The sequence below is a fragment of the Marmota flaviventris genome, chromosome 2 (assembly GCF_047511675.1).
Source record: "Marmota flaviventris isolate mMarFla1 chromosome 2, mMarFla1.hap1, whole genome shotgun sequence".
Classification (NCBI taxonomy): Eukaryota; Metazoa; Chordata; class Mammalia; order Rodentia; family Sciuridae; genus Marmota; species Marmota flaviventris.
In genome coordinates, this window is record NC_092499.1 from 22,595,184 (window position 1) to 22,614,729 (window position 19,546).

Consider the following 19,546-nt stretch of genomic DNA (forward strand, 5'->3'; position numbering starts at 1 on the left):
GTGCTGAGGATCGAACCCAGTGCCTCACACTTTCGAGGCAAGCACTTTACCACTGAGCTACAGCCCCAGCCCCCAAATCACATCTTTTAATTGATCATATTGTATTGTTATGTTTGTTCTTATGGATACCATACTGCCAGTTTGAAATGCTGGGTCTTAGACTCCTCTATCCCTAGAATTTCACTAGATAATATCTATAGCAGGAGATATTAAACAAATGCTTATTCAATGAATGAAGAAATGAATGGGTGATGTTCTGTCACAGTCAGAATTCTAATAACCTGTAGAAACTCTGTGAGCACAAATAATGGCAAGTCCAGCAAGACCTATTAGGTCATCTCTTCTATTTTCTGTGCATGTAAGATTGAATGCCTTTATGGATTTCTATTCATATATAAGCCCTCCTATATTGGCTGCCCCTTAGGCACCCTTTTTCAACCCTCTTAGCCCCACCAACTCTGCATTGACATGGTGACCAACTTTGCTGGTCTGAACCATTCAGCCACCTGAGACTACTGCTAAGGGACCTCCTACCATTTCTGGGTTCAGATGAAGCAACACACTGAAAGGTATGGAATCTGTCCTCCCTATCTAATCCAGCAGGAGCCAGAAGATGTACCCCAACATTGGGGAAGTTGGGTCACTATTTGGTGAACTCTGACCAAAGGGGAACAAAAACAGATGGGAGCTGCCAAATACATTTCCTCTCCTAGCACCAATGGAAGGTTTTGAGATGCAGAAGTCCCAATAGCCTTTCTTAGATGACCAGGCAACAAGCTATGTTTTATGTGAAGCCATGGCCAGCTAGTCCCACTCCATCTTGTATTTGCTTTCCGTACTTTGTTACTCTTTTCCCCTCACTCTGGCTTCCCTGGAATTGCTGTAAGGTACTGGCATTAGAAGCATGGCCTTAAGCTGTTTTCTAAGGAATCTGGCCTAAGACATATTCATCCCACCCCCATTTTCCTGGAAAAACAGGCTAGTGAAGGTAGAAGAAGAGGAAGGGACACCATTAATTAGGAAGTCTCTAGTGCTTGAATCCAGCGGGACTTAGATGGGAGTCAGATTTTACTCATTCGACTCCTGTCATTCCTTATTTTTGCAGCAGTGAGTGGCATTGGCCACCCTCATTTAGGTGAATTGGGCAGGTGGGTCCATTAGTATTAAAAGATCTTTAGGAACCTGTGAACTGCTCCCTTTGCAGATTGGCTACCTATTCCATGATTTCCTATTTTAAAAAGTCTAATTTTAAATAAGTCAAATTTATTTAATTTTAAATGGGAGCGATCCAATGGAATATCATACAGCCACGAAAATGAGATCTATGATATTATCCTATAAATCTTAGCTCTTCTGCTTAGTCTTTGTGTGAGTTTGAGAAAATTGGCCCATCTAAACCTCAGTTACCTCACATGTAAGTTGAACATTAATTAGCATTTTATCTCATGGAGCTGTTATGAAATGCATGAGTGTTTTATCTCATTGAGCTGTTGTGAAGATTAGATAATGCATGTAAAGCCTTCAGCACTCAAAAGATATTAGTTTTAGTTATTAGTATCCTCTTTTTAAAGTACAGTTTGTGAATGATATGTTAATCCCTGTTTGTATAGAAAATAGATTTAGGGTGATTATTTTGTAGTCCTTAGAGGTTTTATATTGGGATATCAAAAAATATTTTCTTGGCCTGGAAACTTTTTCTAGGTAATGAAATTCATAGGCCCACTTTTAATCTTGCCAAAACAGGTGGGAAAGCATAATTTTAAAAAAGTTTCCATGGAAACAGTGTTTGCCTTTTAAGTATTTTAAGTCTATTTTCCATCTTCTAAATATTTTCAAGACCTTTGCAAGCAAGTTTATGTCAACCTAATAAATTTATAGAAACTAAAGCAGAAAGTTTTACAGTTTTGCTATGGCTGCATTCAGAGAAGTATGACCTAGAAGATTTGAGGAATAGCCTCTTGCCCCTGGCCTCAGGCGAGTTTCAGTTATCTGAAAGTAGAAAAGTGCTTCCTCTGTAGAATCATGTAATGAGGTCAATGGGTGTACAATGGTAGTTTTTGGGTTTTTTTTAACTTTCTTTTACAAAGTTGTATTGAGTCATTAAACTTTAAACTATAATCGTGGTTTATTATTAACTCCTTGCAATCAAGCTTCCAGGTCAGCTGTTCAACTTTATTCCAGCAATGCTTGTTGCTCTTCTCTGCGTCACCAGCACTGAGCATTGCAAACATGACTAGGAAGGGCATGTCCCATCCCTCATGGAGCCAACACTCCTGTGACTCTAGAGTCACTAATGACCCTCTGAGCCCCTTTATGTCTCTCAGCAGTATATACTAGAGAAACCTACCTTCTGAAAACCTCTCTCTGCCTCCATGACTTTGGAAGCCTCTGGTTTTTCTATTTCTCTCACTGTCTGGCTGTCACTTGAGGCTCCTTTTTTTTCCAAGTCCCCTTCCATGTATAGGCATGCTCCCAGAATGAGTCAGCTTCTTTGTCTATCTTTTTACTTCCCACAATGATAACTTATTTATTCCCTTGGTTTCAAATACCATCTTTCATGGATGACTTTAAAAATCTTAACTTTTTACCCCTAATTTTTCTGTGGGTGCCAAATCTACACTTTTTCTAACTGCTTTTTTGTTTCACAAACCTTGAATCTCAATGTGTCCCAGATAAAACTCATTTCCCTCTTCACTTCCATTTAATTGTCTTTATGGGGCCACTCCTAATTTCTTTAGAATATGTACTGGGACATTCTCTGCCCTCAATTCAGCTGCTAATGGCACTATGTTCTTCTAATCACTCAAGCTTAATTGCAATTTCATATCATTGTTGTTCCTTTTGTTCTGTTGAATATAGAATAACCCAAGGATTCCTATAGATATAAGCATTTTGTGTATTTTCATCTTGTGCCCAAAGTTTTCTCTGCACATTCATCATTTTCCTGCTTTTTCCAACATGTGGATGTGATGTGCAGGGCTGCTGGCTTATACATCTCCAGGGCAGAGTTTAGGTAAGGGAGTGCAGTTCACATTGGATCTGTCTGAATGGCGCCACCTGGAGTTGTACAATGAAGGATGGAGCGTTGGTGAGGGCATCTGTGATGCTGGAGGCCTGAGTGGCAGGGAAAGCATGCAGGGGAGGTGGATCTACCCAGGAGGAAAGTTTCATATCTACAGAAGCAGGAAGGATGGAGGGATCATTTTTCTCTCTGTCATCTACCTGGAGGAATAAAGCTCTGTGTTTTTCTAGACAAATCCATGTTGAGATAACTTCACTGGAGAATAAGTCACCACACTTGGGATTTGTGGCCTGGAGCTATTTTCCTCTAACCCTTATTATTCTAAAATGAAGGTCTGTGATCTTGCAGCTGTATGATAAATATAATTTCACACTCTCATGTCACAAATGGACTTCTTTGGACATGATTTCCATATACCCAAAGAAGTTGGTGATGCCTCTGGTCACACTGCTGTCCATTGTTGACTGAAATGGGTCGTTTGGGCATACTAGCAATGGGACACTTTGAGCACAACAGCAATGCCTGCTGTTCAGGGCCTGGGAAAAGCCATGTAGGCAGGCTGTCCCTTCAGCTGCATAGGCTGTATTGTACCTACCCAATGGCACTGCTTACAGAGATGTCCCTGTGAATGGGGCCTCAATATCGCCCACTGTGGTAGGACTGCCTCCCATACCTTCTCTCCCAGCTCATTTCCAGGCCGACAGTGCCTTGCGTCGGGCTGGCCTAGCTGTGTCCTGTCTCATTACTGTCTCTCACAACTACTTCCTTTTTCACCCAAATTTCTAAGGTCTCCCCTTTCCTTCCACTTTCACTTCCTGAATGCCATTACCACAGGAATGAAATCATCAAGTTCTTACTCTTTCTTTACCAAGCTAACTCCTATTCATCCTTTTCTAGTAGAAATTGCAATGGTAATGTCTACTATTAATTTAGCACTTGTTATTCACTATACCAAAGCTTTACATTGTAGCATCTTTTTTCATCCTACAGGAATCTCTGAGGTAGATACTAATATATAAAACTCAGGCTTAGAGAACTAAAGAATTATCACCAAGAATATTTTCTCCTATATTTACTGAGTTCTTCGGCAGCACTTTTATTTATTTATTCTCAACTCTGGATTTCAAGGCATCTCGTGGAGAAAAGATCCCTTTCAAATGCTTCTGTTTCCATGGAACAGATATAGAGTGGTCTGGGACCTCATCTGGATATCCCCCTTCTTAAGGTCAACTGAGTGATACCCATGGTTACAGTTAACAGCCAGAGGACTTAGCCTGCATGCATGAAGAGCTTGTGCTCTGAATCAATGTGCTATGTGTCCTCCTGAGATCCAGTTTGATGCAGAGTCTTCCATGAGGCCCCCATGAGCTCCCCACACCTCAGACCTGAGACCTTTGGTCATCCTCTGAAATAAACTGCCTCTCAGAGGTAGAGAGAGCCCGATGTTCATTGCTTTTTCTGAGATTTGCAGCATATTATAAAAACTGAAGTTTCAAGACAAGATTAGAAAAATATTATGATCTGTTTTGGTATGTTTTCACTTAACCAAATTGAACCTTTAATGTATATTCACACATACAAAACCCACAATGTAATGTAATTTTGTTAGACACAAGGTAACTACAAGAATTACAAAAGATAAACATTGATCTCTATGCAGAGTGGTCTGGTATTATGACATGAGTTAAGGTTGTAGGAGTCATATCTTCTTTCAGTCCTTCCAGTGTGATATTTGAAATCCTTCATGGTGTAAAGCTATTGGCTAATCAGCCTTCCTGGAGTCTATATTTATTTCTGGATCCCTAACATCTAGTATAGGGTTAGAGCTTGGTACATTGGAGGCTCCTAATCTGTATTAGATGAATGAACGAGTTCAGGAATTGTCTGTGAATAGCCTTAGAAGTCAGGAAGATTTGGGTTGGAATCCCAGAACTATCATTTACTACTTTATGAACTTGAAAGTTCACAGCAAGTTTTTTAACATCTCTGACCTCAGCTTGTCATCTCTAAAATGGTGATATTATTAACAATAGTACCTACCTCCTAAAGTTGGTGAGAGGAACAAAAGAGATAACATATACCATTTTATGAGATTGCAAAAGTGAGCCTGCATATGAATAGTGCTTGGATCCAGGGTGGGGAATGGTGGGAGACAGGTCATGGGCATCATTGTCAACAAGATTTCCCTTCCTTGTGCCTCTGCCCACCTGATAGCCACAAAGAAGGAGGGCTCCAAAGCACTTGACTTTGTTTTTAGGGACAAAGCCCCTTTCTACATTCTGCCACTTGGTAGACAACAATGTGCAGTCCTTTCTTTTTAATAATATGCTACATTCTGCTAAGCATTCTTACCCACATTATGTCATTTAATAATTACCAGAATTTAAAAATTGCCTGTAGTTTTAGGAAATTCCTGCTCTTGTTGTAACATGCCTGGCACCTGCCCATCTCCCAGTGGCACAGTTATTGCCAAGGGTATTTTCTCCTATTCACTGAGTTCTTTGGCAGTGCTTGTATTTTTTTCAACTTTGGGATTAAAGACATCGCATGGAGAAAAGCCCCATTTCAGATACTTTTCTTTCCAAGTGGCCAGATACAGAGTGGTCTGGGACTTCACCTGGATAATCCCCCTTCTTAAGTCAACTGAGTGCTAACCTTAATTGCATCTGTAGAGTCCTTTTTGTCATACATATTCATAGGAGTAATACCAAGATGTGAAGATCATGGATCATCTTAGAATCTGCTTGCCATGATTTATCTCTCCCATTTTTTTTCCATTAGAGTTGTATCTAATTGCAGTAGCTTAAACAAACAACCAAAAATATATGTATGTATGTATGTGTACACACACACACACACACACACACACACACACACTTTGCTAAGTTTCTTGTAAAGCTACACAGTTATGTGCAGGAAATATGGCTACCAATTACCAATAGAACCCTGTAGACTCATAGGAAACTGACAGTCTAATAATATTAGAATATCCACAGTGATAAACTCATGGCTCTAAAATATAGATGAGAAGAAATCCACATCAACTCGTTATCTTCATACAGATGAAATCTAGTATCCTTATTACAAAAATATGAAACTGAGGTAAGCTAAGAGGAATTTGCCAAGATGGAGTAAGCCAGTACTTTGTTAAGAGTTCAAGAGACTGAAAGTGTTCTGCACATTTTAAAGTCTGACCTCCTATCAGGGTCATTCACTGATGTGACAGTACACTGTTCAGGTGCCTGGGGATGTCATTCAAGGTCACTTCCTCAGGAATGCATCAAAGATCAGAGGCTATGCGTAACCTGTTTTTCAAGTGAAGTGTGACTTTTAACTGGGCCTTGGAATATGGGGCAGTGGAATTGTTGGATAGCACAGCCATAAAGGTTGGTTATTTGAAGAAAAATTACACAATAGTGTATTTTGTAACTATAACATTGGGATGCACATGCACTTATTTATGTAGGTGTTATGTATATATGAATTTAGAAATAGAAAAGACACCTGTGGGTAGGGGACTATGATATATATGATTGAAAAAATAAGTGGGGATTTATTTCATAGACTCACATGTAGTTACTCCCTACAGTTGATGTGTGCCATTTGTTCCATTTGGAGTTCTTCCTCAGATGTCTGTAATTTGAAGCTGAGATATTCATTTTTTTCCTTCAATTTCTGTTGACAATTGGAAGGAGAGCGGTCAATCTCCTTTTTTCCCCTCAAGAATGAAAGATTTAAATGAAAGGAAAAAAAAGGTTGAAATATGAAAAGTAAACAACCAGTGTCAGCAAACTCTATTATATTTCTTTTAAGAGCATTAAGGTACCTGTCAATGAAAATGTGTGTGTGTGTGTGTGTGTGTGTGTGTGTGTGTTTGTTCTCCAAGGAACTTTGTTTAGGTTTTATTAATGAAAAAATTCTATCATAAAGGAATATCCTTAATCTGATTCAGGTCTTTCTCATAGGGTCATGGGGCCTTCTAGCCTTCTGTTTATTCTAAGAACTTATGAAGGAGCAGTATGGTTACTTTAGCTTCCTGATTAAACTTTTATGGTTTTTGTAACCCACTATGACAGAGATCTCCAAGTATAAAACCATGCCTAATATCACTTTGTATTGTACTACTCATAATTCTGGTACACAGTAGATGCTCAATGAGTTAATAGAATATCTAGCTTTAGAAGAAAAGTCTAAAAGTACACAGAATCCATGTGGTCTTATTTTTCCTTCCTTCCTGGTTTACCTTTGGACCTTTAGATGTTTGTTCTTGACAAGGAAAAATTTGAGGCCTGACTTAGGGGTTTAGAATTGGTACTAATATGCAGTTTAAAATGTTTCTTAAATTGGGTAGTGTTTGCCAGTAGCCTCAAATCCAACAAGTCAATACCAAGATTTTCAAAGAAGCTATCTAGTTAATTACATATGTAAAAATAGGGAAAGGGGAAGATGGCCAGAGATTTATATGACTTCTTTTGGATCACTAGCCAAGCAAGCATATTTTGTATTTCATAGTGTAGCTAACTTAATAAAGTGAAACATTATCCCAACTCTGGAGGGACAGAGTTAATCCACATGGCTATATGAAACTCTCCTATTATTCTTGTGATTTATAAAAGTTTTGGAAAATGTTAGTTAATTTCTAGTACATTAATATAAAATTACCTTTACTTAGTTTATCAGGACTAGTCACTTTAAAAAATTGAACAGAAGTCAGGAATTATTGTTTTTTACGGGGGACTTCCAATTCTGGCTCTCACTGGCAACAAACTGGCCCTTGTGCAGTAAATAACCACAAAATGTCCGCATGTATGAGGCAGCTATTTTCAGGCATTCATCAACAGGCGGTACAAGATTTACATCCTAAGGGAAGGAAAACTTATGAAGTGAGCCCCACCAACCATTACCTTGGCTCTCTTCCAGGGGAGAGTTTTCTGACTATGGTGTAATTAGCTGGAGTCTAAACTGAGTATAGCAGTCCTGTTGAGCTAAGGAAATAGAGATTCAGGTCTGGAGCCATTGAAGCAGCTGGAATCTGCAGAATAGTGTCTTTCTCTGGTGTTGCTCTAACAAAAGGCCTGATGCTAGGTAACGTATAAAGAAGAGTTTTTTTGGCTTACGATCTGGTGGCTGGAGGTTCTAAAAAGCATGGCACTGGTGTCCCGGCAAGGGTCCGTGGCTGTGTTAAAACATGGCAGAGAAGAGAAAAGGAAACTATTGTGACCAGAGGGGATAATGACATGTGGAAACCTTAATTTATAACAACCTGCTCATATGAGATGTATTAATCCATTCATGAGGGTGGAGCCTGGGACCTTATTACCTTCCACTAGGTTCCACCCCCTAAAGCTACCACCACCTCAGCACTACCACTCTGGGGACCAGGCTTCTAGCACATGGGTAACAAACTGTTTCTAATCATATCAGGGTACTAAACAGAAGAGAGTTGCATGGGGAAGGAGAGAGGGAAGCAGAAGTGTGTCTGGGTATACTGGGAGAATCCTTGGCAGTGCTGGAGTGTGTACATCTATAGACAAAAACCATATAAAGCTTACTAAAGGAGGCGGCTCCAATACTGAGAAGATGACAGAGTACATAAAGTCAAAGTAGAAAGACCTTGTTAACACTTTATTAACATCCTGAGCATCCAGCCAAGATACAGAAAGTCTGTGTCTTAGGGAGAGGACCATGCTCTCAAGCAGGGCTTATAAATTTTTTTAATATAAAAAATCCAGTAGTAATAATAATAAATATCATTATTAATTATTCAGTAATTATTCTAGGCTCTGTGAGCCATACAATATTTGTCAAAAATACTCAGCCAAGGAAAGTAAAAACATCCACGGATAATATTTAAGTTAATGTGTGTGACAGTGTGCCAATATAACTTTATTTACAAAAAAGGTAGAGGGCCAGACCTAGGCTATGGCTGCAGTTTGTCAACCACTGCTCTGGAGTAAGACTTGTATTCAATCCACGTAACAAAGCCTAGAATCAAATCCTGCAGAGGATCTGATTGAGTTTGGAGGTTGAATCTTCTAGCAATTAGAGGGGCCTAGGAAACAAATTCATCCAACAAAGTGAAAGACCAAGCCTGTACAAGCTCAAGGTAAAAGCCAGTAGTCAGATTACATGCTAAAACAAAAATAGACAGTTTGCAGAGAAAAAAAAAAATCAAATCCAGAATGTCATCAGTGTATCATTAAAAATTATTAGGTATACAAAGAAATAGGAAAATATTACCTATAGTTAAGAAAGAAAATGTTCAATAGAAACTGATCCTAAATGGCTTAGTTGTTAGATTTAGAAAAGCCTTTAGAGCAACTATTTTAAATATGTTAAAAGAACTAAAGGAAAATATTGTCACAGAGAGTGAATTTCCAGGGCATCTCAGCAGAGAAGTAGAAACTGTAAAAGAATTAAATGAAAATTCTGGAATGGAAAAGTTGAGTAAGATGAAAAATTCACAGGTTGAACTTATGGGACAAAGGAAATGACAGAAGAGTCAGTGAATTTGAGACCAAATCAATATAAGTGATGGAGATTTTCTGAGTGTCTGCTGTACTTCAATGAAAAGTTTAAAAATATTACCGAAGAAATGGGAAAAGGGAAAGAAACTCTTGTTTGAAGTAGTGACCCTTTTTGTCAAATGTAATGAAAAAAAATTGACATAATCCAAGAAACTGCACAGATTTATGATTTGTAAGAAAGCCACATCTAGATACACCATAGTCTATTGCTAAAAACTAAAGAGAAAATTTTGAGCACAATTAGAGAAAAAAAGATACATTGTATGCATGGAGAATTACAACCAGCTCCTCATTGAAAATATTCAGACTGAAAGATAAATCACTGAGGGAAAAATTCTGTCTAGTGAGACATAGCTTCAAAAATAGCTATGAAATAAAGAATGGATTGCTTTAGAGCAATGCTTTCCAACAAAATATAGTATAAGCCACAAACGTTTTATTTCAAAATTTTTAGTCATTTTACTTTTAAATGAAATTTTAACAGTGTATTTTATATAACTCAATACATCCAATATATCATTTTGACATGTAATCAACACAAAATTATTAGACATTCTACACATTTTTATATTTCTTGGAATCTGATGTGCATTTTACCTTTTAAGAACAACTTAGTTTGGACTAGCCACATTCCAATAGTCCCTGTATTTAGTGGCTACTAAATTGGAATTGAATAGCATAATTTTAGATTTAAAAAAAGGGAAGTAAACATGTTGCCCTATATCCAGATTCTCTCCCAAACTATTTTATACCTAGTGTTGAAATAAATATTCCCAGGGGCCAGGGTTGTGTCTCAGTTGTAGAGTGCTTGCCTAACATGTGTGAGGTACTGGATTCAATCCCAGGCACCATGTGAAAATAAATAAAATAAAGGTATTTTTTAAAATAAATAAATAAATCTTCCTAAAATATTTTCTATTTCAGAAGACTCAGAGATGCCTTCTTGGTAAACAAGTTAATTAATTAATTAATTCAACCATTGATACTCAACAAGTATTTACTAAATTCCATTCCCTCTGTTTTAGGAGTTGGAGACAGCAAGAAAAAGGTACAGTCTTTTTCCTCACGGGCTAGTTAACATGTTAATCACATTAGCAGTTTTGTTTTAATTTGGTATGTGAGTATAGGTTAAGATACTATCAGTATATAGAACAAGTGAGGAATTAGTGCAAGTTGAGGGCATTATATATCACAGTTCTTGGTTCCAAACAACAGAAATCACCTTGGCTAATATAAGAAGGAAAGGAATCTATTGAAGGAATTGGAGAGCTCATTGGATTAGTGGACGACTGTGAAACTTGACTTGAAAAATAGGTACCAAAGAATCTTTCCAACAGTGGACAGAGTCAGAGTCACACCTCCACGTCTGATTAGGATGCTGCACTTGGTACCATCATCACTGAATTGGATCGTGACTGCCTCTGGGCTTGCACCAAATGTCCATTGCCTGCACACTTGCTCTTGAATGCATGCAAGGCCTTTGCACCATTTAGTATTTCTTCAAGAGTCTAATAGCCGTTGAAATGAATAATTTGTCATGAGGGATGGAAGAGAGCATTTTTTTCCTCTTAAAAAAAGGAAGGCTTTTTTTTTTTTTTTTTAAATTTTGAGTGGCCAAAAAAATAGCTAACATGTCCACCATAAAGTCTTCACAGCAAGAGAATCTGTCTTCTCTTTCATTTAATTCAGTGATTTCCACTTGGTGTCAAAGCTTGTTGAACTAAACCCAAGACAACAAGTGAGCTAAGACTTGAAGGTGATTAGGAGCTCATGAAATAAAACTGGAGAGAACACTTAATAGCATATTTAATTGATAAATATATGAACACATGGTTGAATATATGAACACATAATGTATATGAAATAAAAGTCTTTGGAGAAAAATAATTGTTTATCAAAAATGCAGGGTTTACATGGGGAGGTAATGGCAAGAGATTAGAGATGTAGATAGGGAAGAATCACAGAGTGCCTGCATCAAAGGGCAGTATTTATTAGCACCTAACGTGTCCCAGGTGCTCTGTTCAATGCTAAGGGTATATCCACAGACAAAGCTGGTGTGCCTCTCCTATCAGGAGCCTTTGTTTATTTCTCATATCACTTTATCCTGTGAGGAACCATCAAGGAGTTTTTAAGTAGACCATGGCATGGCCATTTTCAAGTTTTAAGAAGACCACTCAAGCGTAATAGGTGGATAACAGGATAGTGGGATGATACTGGGGGTAGGGAGACAGGTAAGAGACTGGTAACTGGATGAGAGACCAAAAGGGCTGTACCCAGGCATCAGCAGTGGTAATGGAAAGGGTAGTTTCTAGAACAAACTCACTTTGAAATCTAGGGCTGTCACTGTTCTAAGCTCTCTTTGTCCCACAAGCCTGATACCACTTTAACTTTTCAGATAAACAGAACATAACTCAGTTGGGTAGCCATGCCCTTCCTGTGCCCTTATTCTAAATAACGTTGCCCCTCTGCTTTCACTCAGAGCCCTCCTTTCCAGTTTAAGGTGCAGCTCAAGACCATCTACTGCTGAAGCCCTGAGGAGCTTCTGAATGCCCTTCCTCTCTACTGTTGCACTTTGATGGATAACCCATCTGAATAGGTCAGAAAGCAGGGGTTATTATTTTATGTCACTGTCACATTTCCCTGCAGTTGACTATAAGCTACCTAAAGGTGTATTGCTCTTCCTAGCACCCTTAGAATTTAGAGCAAGTCCAGAACAGAGTTCCCAGTACCTCTTCCTGATAATATCAGTCCCTGATTTTGTGGAACACACCAGAGGGACATTCCCAGCTGATAACATTCATCTCCAGGCTCTTACCCAGCAATGTTAATGTCCCCTACTCATTTTTCTTGAGTCAGTCTTTCTATTTCTAAACCTTGAGCCATCTCCTCATTTCCCATTGAATCTGTACCTCTGTTCCCATCATACTGACCCAGAAACAATCCTTACTGAGGAATGATGGTTAACTTTGACTCATGCTGATCCTCTTTCCCAAAGACATCCTTGCTCATCCTTTCTGGTGGTCTAAAACTAAGGACATCCTTCAAATCCAAGAAACCTGCTCAGCCTCTTACAATTCCAGTCCTCAAGGATTCCCTATAGCTAAACTGTCATAGAACTTGCAGTGTGTCCCTCAGCAGGCAGTTATTCCCAGACTTGGGTTTGCCATTGTGTTTCTTCATCTCCCAACTGGCTTGTGAGCCACTCAAGGGTCACCATTCTCCAAGGGCATCTGGTGCACGTCCATATATACAGGGGTCATGAATGTATTTTATAGGGTTGACATAACACAAATCTACTTTGATGACTTCAATCTTATCAGAAAATTTTATTGTCTACCCCCCAATTTTCAGTGGTAAGCAGTGCTGAGAAAGAAGTATCTCTTTGGAGTGGTAAGCTTAAAACTTCAGTGAAATTTCTAGTGTCTTTTCGATGGCATTGCTGCTGATTCTGAGTCACTATTCATTTGTGGTGACTCTAAGCCTCACATTATGATTCACATTCTAAAAATGGGGTGAGGTTTTTACTGAGAAACTAATCCTAGTCTGAATATAGCCTCACAATTATTGGGTTTCTCTGTGGATTTTGAGCTGCAAGCATAGCCCTTCTCAAGGTTTAATGTCTTAGGGTTTATTATACATTCCATGGTAAATGCCCAGAATCCACTTCATGGGATTATGCGCAGGATCCTGTAATAAAAGTCCTTCTTTCGACTACATATTATTTATAACTGCCCCATGTCTGACCTGTGACAACAAGTTAAGTAAGGGTAGATAGATCTTTGGGGCTCTTTTTCATTCATACCTTCTGTGATGTTCCCCAACCAGAATGTGTCTATAGCAATAAAGAAGAAGTTTCAGAATTGGCCTTCTGGGCCCTATAACTAAGCACTTGACTCCACTTGACATCTAGGGGAACTGCTTTTACAGTAACTGCACAGGGAAATCATTAAATGTGTAAGTGACAGAAATGAGGTGGTTTCCTTACACCTGCATTCTAGTCCTAAGACTTCCACTAAGGAGTTGTGCAGCCTTGGGTGATACGTTTAACAACAGCAGTGATAGTTATGGCTAACATTTACAAAGGGTTTGGAATAGGGCCTGGTGCAGAGTCTGCCCTCTGTAAGGACACATGCTGTTATTATCATTGTCATTGTTACAGAGGGCTTATTATACTCAGTAGCAAGTACTTGATATACATGATCTCACTTAATATTTAGAATTATGAAGTGAGTTTTATTATTCTTACTGTATAGGGGTGAACTGAAGCTTAAAGAGGTTGATTTATGAATTCAAGACTATGCAGGTCTCAAATCCAGACAGGCTCTCTTCCTATCCCATGTTCTCACAATCTCTGTGGTTATACCTAATTTCCTTGAACCTCAGTTTTTTCATCAGTAAAGCTTAGGAGCTGCACTATTGATCTTTAAGACCCCCAGATTTTAAAATTCCTAGGTATTTTCCCAGTACCTTTACCTTTTGCTTCTTTCTCCCTATCCCCTCCCCCACCTCACTCATCCATGGATTTTGCTATGTTCATCATCACGGGATCAGCAGGATGTTTTCCCCACTGAGTTATGACGCTGCATGTGTCAGCACATGGGCTTGTTTTGTGGCTTTCTTTTAGAGAGGGTGGGGTGGGAGATGCGGTTTACATGCTGCTGCTGTTGTGGGGAGAGGAATCTGACTCTTCATATTTGCTGTCTTGTCTTGGCCTATAGCCATAACCACATTGAGTGACACTAATGTTTGACAGGGCTCAAAAAAAAAACCTTTATAGGCAGAAGCTCATGGGTATCAGCTCTTTTGAGTGTGGGCTCTGCATTGCTCTCTGGTAAGATCTGGTTTAGGAGATGTGCACTCCCAAGGCAGTTTGAATATTTCCCGTCCTGTGACTGGTAAGGATCTCACGAAAGGAGTTGGACTGGAGATTTCTGGGTGTTCCATCCTCTGTATACCTTGGGTATTCTGGCAGATTTCCACATAAGGAGTTTCCCAGGCTATTCATTGTTATTGGTGTTTGTATTTTAGTGGGTGATAGTCTCTATACATTCTGTAGTACTTTTTTTTGTGGCTTATAACCCAAAGGTTCAAGTGTTTTGGCATCCAAAGACCAACCTGCATTAAAGGGTTATGCCCATCCCCTCATAGCTTGATGCTTATTGTGACTCCTACTTGATCATTCTTTATGTAGTATTTTATTATGGAGAAAAAGAGTTACTTAATCATTCTCCTGAGGTTCATGAATTCTTCCACTTAGAAGAAGCATCTTAGGAATCTTAGGACATCAAATAAGTGTTTGAGAACACTAAAAATGTTGAATAAATAACTTAATTTCTCTGACCAGATTTCTTCTTCTGTAAAAGAATTATAGTACCACCTGTCCTACTCAGCTGAAATGGCTATTAAATCAAATTAAGGATGGCCTGAAAATGTGTTTCTGAAAGTTATAAATTTTATAGAAAATTAAAAATTAATTGTTTTAGGATGTATAAAACAAAACTGTCTTAATCATAAAAGGCAAAAGCTATTAAATGTTTCTATTTTGATTTTGCCCAGTGTAGGTTACTTGTTGAAGATAGTAATGTAAGATTTCCTCAGCTTGTTATTGTATGCCAGTGGGAAGGTTATGAGTTAAGTCTTTCTAGAAACTATCTGAATATTGTGAGTGTTCAGTTAGTAAGAACTGATTTTGCTCAATATAGTAGCTCTTTTGTGGAAGCACATTAATTTTGCATTAATTCCTATTTTATTAATTCATCATTAGATCAAGAGCTAGGTTCAAGTTGTTAAAAGACATTAACAGAATAAACAAAATTATAAGCCAATTAACTGTGCTTCTGTATACATAGAACATAATTGCAGTGTAAATAAAGACTTGACATTTATATGCTAATTCAAATTGGCCTAGCTTGAAACTGTGTTTCTTTAACTCATATTTTTCGCTAAAGCAAATATTCCCTATCCTCTTACTCTAAATGAATGAGATAATTCCATTTCTATTTTTCTTGATTGGTAAACCATACTTGGAGGTACCATCTGGAGATTGTTGGGTTTCTGCCAAAGATTTAAATCAGGCTTGCAAAAAGTTACCTGCCTAAGGCAAGAAACTGCACTGATTTAATAGAAAAGAACATGCTTTTATTTTACCATCTGGTAAAATAAAGTGAAAACACTTTAAAAAGTTTTAATATTTGCTTTACCATGATAGCACTATATTATAGATAATATTTCTGAAATATAAGGATTGCGGAAATTAGGGACCCTAGTTACCAAAATTTGATCAGTCAGATGATATGAAGGTTTATCCAGAGATCTTGATGCTAATGGCAGATTTTTCATCATAATAAAGGCAAGACAGGAGTAGAGAAAAATATGGCAAGTTATAAACTATCTCAGAATTTCTCATGGGCAGGGCTGAAAGTCCTAGGCCTGTGCGGATTTGGTAAAATGTGATGATTATCCTTTATAATTTGCTTTTTGTTTGTTTGTTTGTTTTACAGATATCTGCTTGGCAGATTAATCAAAGGCAAGAAAGGCTAATCTATGTTCTGAGTACTTCCCCCAGCAAGACCCCTGTTACAGACTGTAGGCCAAGTTGACCGTGCTGCCATATACCCCTCCACCCAGATATTATTCTAGGGTCCACCACCAGTGTGAAGATGACCAGTGCCTTCCTAGCATGACGACCTTGGACCACGTAATTGCTACGCATCAGTCAGAGTGGGTCTCCTTCAATGAAGAGCCACTTTTTTCTGTCCCCTCTGAGGGTAAGGAGTGCTTTCATTTCCTAATGTGACAAGATTGGTGAAGAACCATGCCTGCTTGTTATATCTTCTACTTGGTCATTCTTTGAAAAGGATCTTAACAACGAAGAAAGTCTACTTTAGTCACCTTCCCAAGATGTGTGAATTTTTAAACTTATAAGTCTAGAGATGCATCTAAGTAACCTTAGGGCCCTAGAAAAGAGCCTGGAAATACCAAAGGTATTGGTTCTTAAGGAACATAAACTTTATCTTTACAAAGTACTTCACTATCAGCCTTTTTGGCGCTTACTCCCACCAGCAGTTTGGGTTTTCTGAATTTTTAAAGTGAAGCTGTTAAAAGTGACTGGCTCCAGAGCCATATTGCTTGAGTTCAAATCCTGGCTTCATCATAGATAAGTGGTATGCCCTTAGGAAATTTATTTTTTTTAACCTCTCTGTTCAGTTTTATTATCTGATTAAGAGGGTAATCGTGGTATCTACTTGGGAAGGTTGAATGAGAATCAAACAAATTAACATACATAAAGTGCTTAGAATAGTGCCTGGCACATAGAAAGAGCTCAGCATGGCCATCTCTGGTCACGATAAAGGTGATTATAGTGTCTTTTAGGGAACTAATGCTCAGGGATGAAGGCCAAGGCAGGATCCAGGGAATATTAATAGAGCCATGCCAGTTGGTCCTGTACCACAGCTGCTATTGCCAGCTGAAATCACCGCATCATCCGACCTTCATTTATAACACCTGGAAAATATGAGTCTACAGTGCCACCCAAGGTGATATCCACATGGCTACTGAGTCCTTGAAATACGGCGAATCTGAATTGAAATGTTCTGAAGGTAAAAAGTACCTAGAGCTTGCATTTTGAACACCTAATTTAAAAAAAAGTGAAACATCTCATCAACAGTTTTTATATTGATTACATGGTGAAATTATATATTTACAATATACTGGGTTGAAATGCATATTATTAAAAATGGTTTCTTGGGCCAGGCATGGTGGCATATGCCTATAATTCCAGTGGCTTGGGAGGCTGAGGCAGGAGGATTAATAGTTCAAAGCCAGCCTCAGCAACAGTAAGGTGCTAAGCAACTCATTGAGACCCTATTTTTAAATAAAATACAAAATAGGGGGTGGGAATGTGGCTCAGTGGTTGAGTGCCTCTGAATTCAATTCCTGGTACCCCACTACCTAAAAAAAAAAAAAAGTTTCTTGGTCTAGGGATTTAGCTTAGTGGTAAAGATGTGCTTTGCATGAAAAAGACATTGGGTTCAATGGCTCATTTTTATTACTATGGCTCACCTCTTATTACTATTAGGTAGTTCTACTCTAAAGACTTTGGTTATATGCAGGTTGCCAATTTATTTGGCTAATGATATGAAAAAGGATTTTCATGTTAATTCTATGCTTTTTAAAAATTTTCATGTAAGTAGCTGGGTATGTGGTGCATACCTGTAATTCTAGTGACCCAAGATGCTGAGGCAATAAGATCGCAGGTTTGAGGCCAGAGTCAGCAAGTTAAAAGGCCCTAAGCAACTTAGTAAGACCCTGTCTTAAAATTTAAAAGTTTCAAAAAGGTCTGGGGATGTAGCTCTGTGGTAAAACACACCTGGGATCAATCTCCATTACAAAAAAAAAAAAAAAAAAAAAATTCATGTGGTAAAATTGGTGGGTTTTGGCATAAATCTGATGAATTTTCGCACATATGTAAATATATCCACCATCATATGCAGTATATGGTTCTTTTATTTTCAAAACAAAACAAAAATGCAAACATTCTAAGTGTATTACACATTCCAGGACCAATAAAGTGATACAAAGCTACAGGAAGAGCCTTTGTATCATATTCACATAGTCATTAGTGCAGAGTTTGCACCTGTTGCATGAAGACATGCATAGCTTGGACTACACAGTTTGAAATTTGTATTTAAATATTTTTGGTCTGAAGAAAAGTACTACTGTTCAGACACAGTCTCCAGAAGCTTCTGTTGCCTTTCATTTGTTCCATTTGACTTAGTTATATTTCTTATTTGACTTCTCTAAGTATTTTAATTTGTAATCCTCAAGCCCTGGAGTACATACTGAGATAAAAATAGTGAATAAGACTCCGCTTCTTAACCTGTATAGAAACTGACTGGGGACATGCTAATATAGTTTTTACAATTATTGGAGAAACAGTTATTTAGCATAGGGATGGATCAGAATGGCTGTTTCATCTTCCTACCCACTATAATGGTAAGTCCTATGGTCATCCTTTGCCCATCCTTAGTGTTTGCCTCTGTAAGACAGTTCTGATGACTGTACTTCCTCATATGGCAGTATCTGGTATCTCTTTCAGGGGGCACTGAAGAACACCTCCCAGTACTGTCATCTTCTTCAGACCAGTCTGAGACTTCCTCTGGGGAGAACCATGTGGTGGATGGAGCCTCCCAGGACCTTTCCCACTCAGAGCAGGATGATTCCTCTGAAAAGATGGGTCTCATCCCTGAAGTGGCCTCTCCTCCCGAGAGCCCTGAGCAGCCCTCACTTGACCTGGCCTCAGCCATCAGCAACTGGGTTCAATTTGAAGATGACACACCCTGGGCCAGCACCTCACCATCTCCTAAAGAAACAGGTGGGGAAGGCAGGAAGAAAAGGTCTGCCTTGGTATGTGCTCAGTAGGATGCTTTTCTGTGGGAAGTATTTAGGGCTGCCAGGATTCTATTTTATTTGCTCCAGCATAGGAGAAAGCAGACAGAGATCTCATCTGGTTTAATTATATAGTGTTTTTTTCCCCAATATTTTCCCAGTTTTAATGGACATAATGTCTTTATTTTATTTATTTATTTTCATGTGATGCTGAGGATCAAACCTAGTGCCCCACATGTGCAAGGCAGGTGCTCTACCACTGAGCTACAGCCCCATACACACAAAAGAATTTACATGTTCTGGGCATTTTCAGCCTTTTACCCTTGTCCTTGGCTGTTGACTTGTCTTTAGAAGAATACATGTATTTTTAAAACTATTAGGAATTGGAATTATTTACGTATCTAAATTGTTATTTCCTTATGCATACAAATGAATGTCTCTCAAAGAGTAGATCACTAACCATGTCTTGTAGAGTCCCCAGTGAGACTAGTTGAACATGGAGATTCTCATTTCTCAGACTACTGAATGGATTCCAAATTTTCAGGAGTGAAGATGGTTGTAACTGGTAAAGCACTGATTTTGTGGCATTTAAATGGCTAGAAGCTGTACT

The 19,546-nt window shown here is 38.5% G+C and overlaps 1 protein-coding gene across 5 annotated transcripts in view; it reads left to right on the top strand.

Annotated features, from left to right (window-relative positions):
* The window catches only part of Ston2 (stonin 2), a 129,723-nt gene that overhangs the window by 13,783 nt on the left and 96,394 nt on the right, over positions 1–19,546 (top strand). For 4 of the 5 annotated variants that reach the window (XM_071607628.1, XM_071607631.1, XM_071607629.1 and 1 more), the window contains exons 2-3: positions 16,050–16,316; positions 18,647–18,922. In XM_071607628.1, coding sequence (XP_071463729.1) covers positions 16,229–16,316; positions 18,647–18,922 — 364 coding nt within the window. In that variant the 5' untranslated portion in view covers positions 16,050–16,228. Of the gene's footprint in view, positions 1–16,049; positions 16,317–18,646; positions 18,955–19,546 lie in introns of those variants that run through there. The other variant, XM_071607632.1, reaches the window with a different exon arrangement.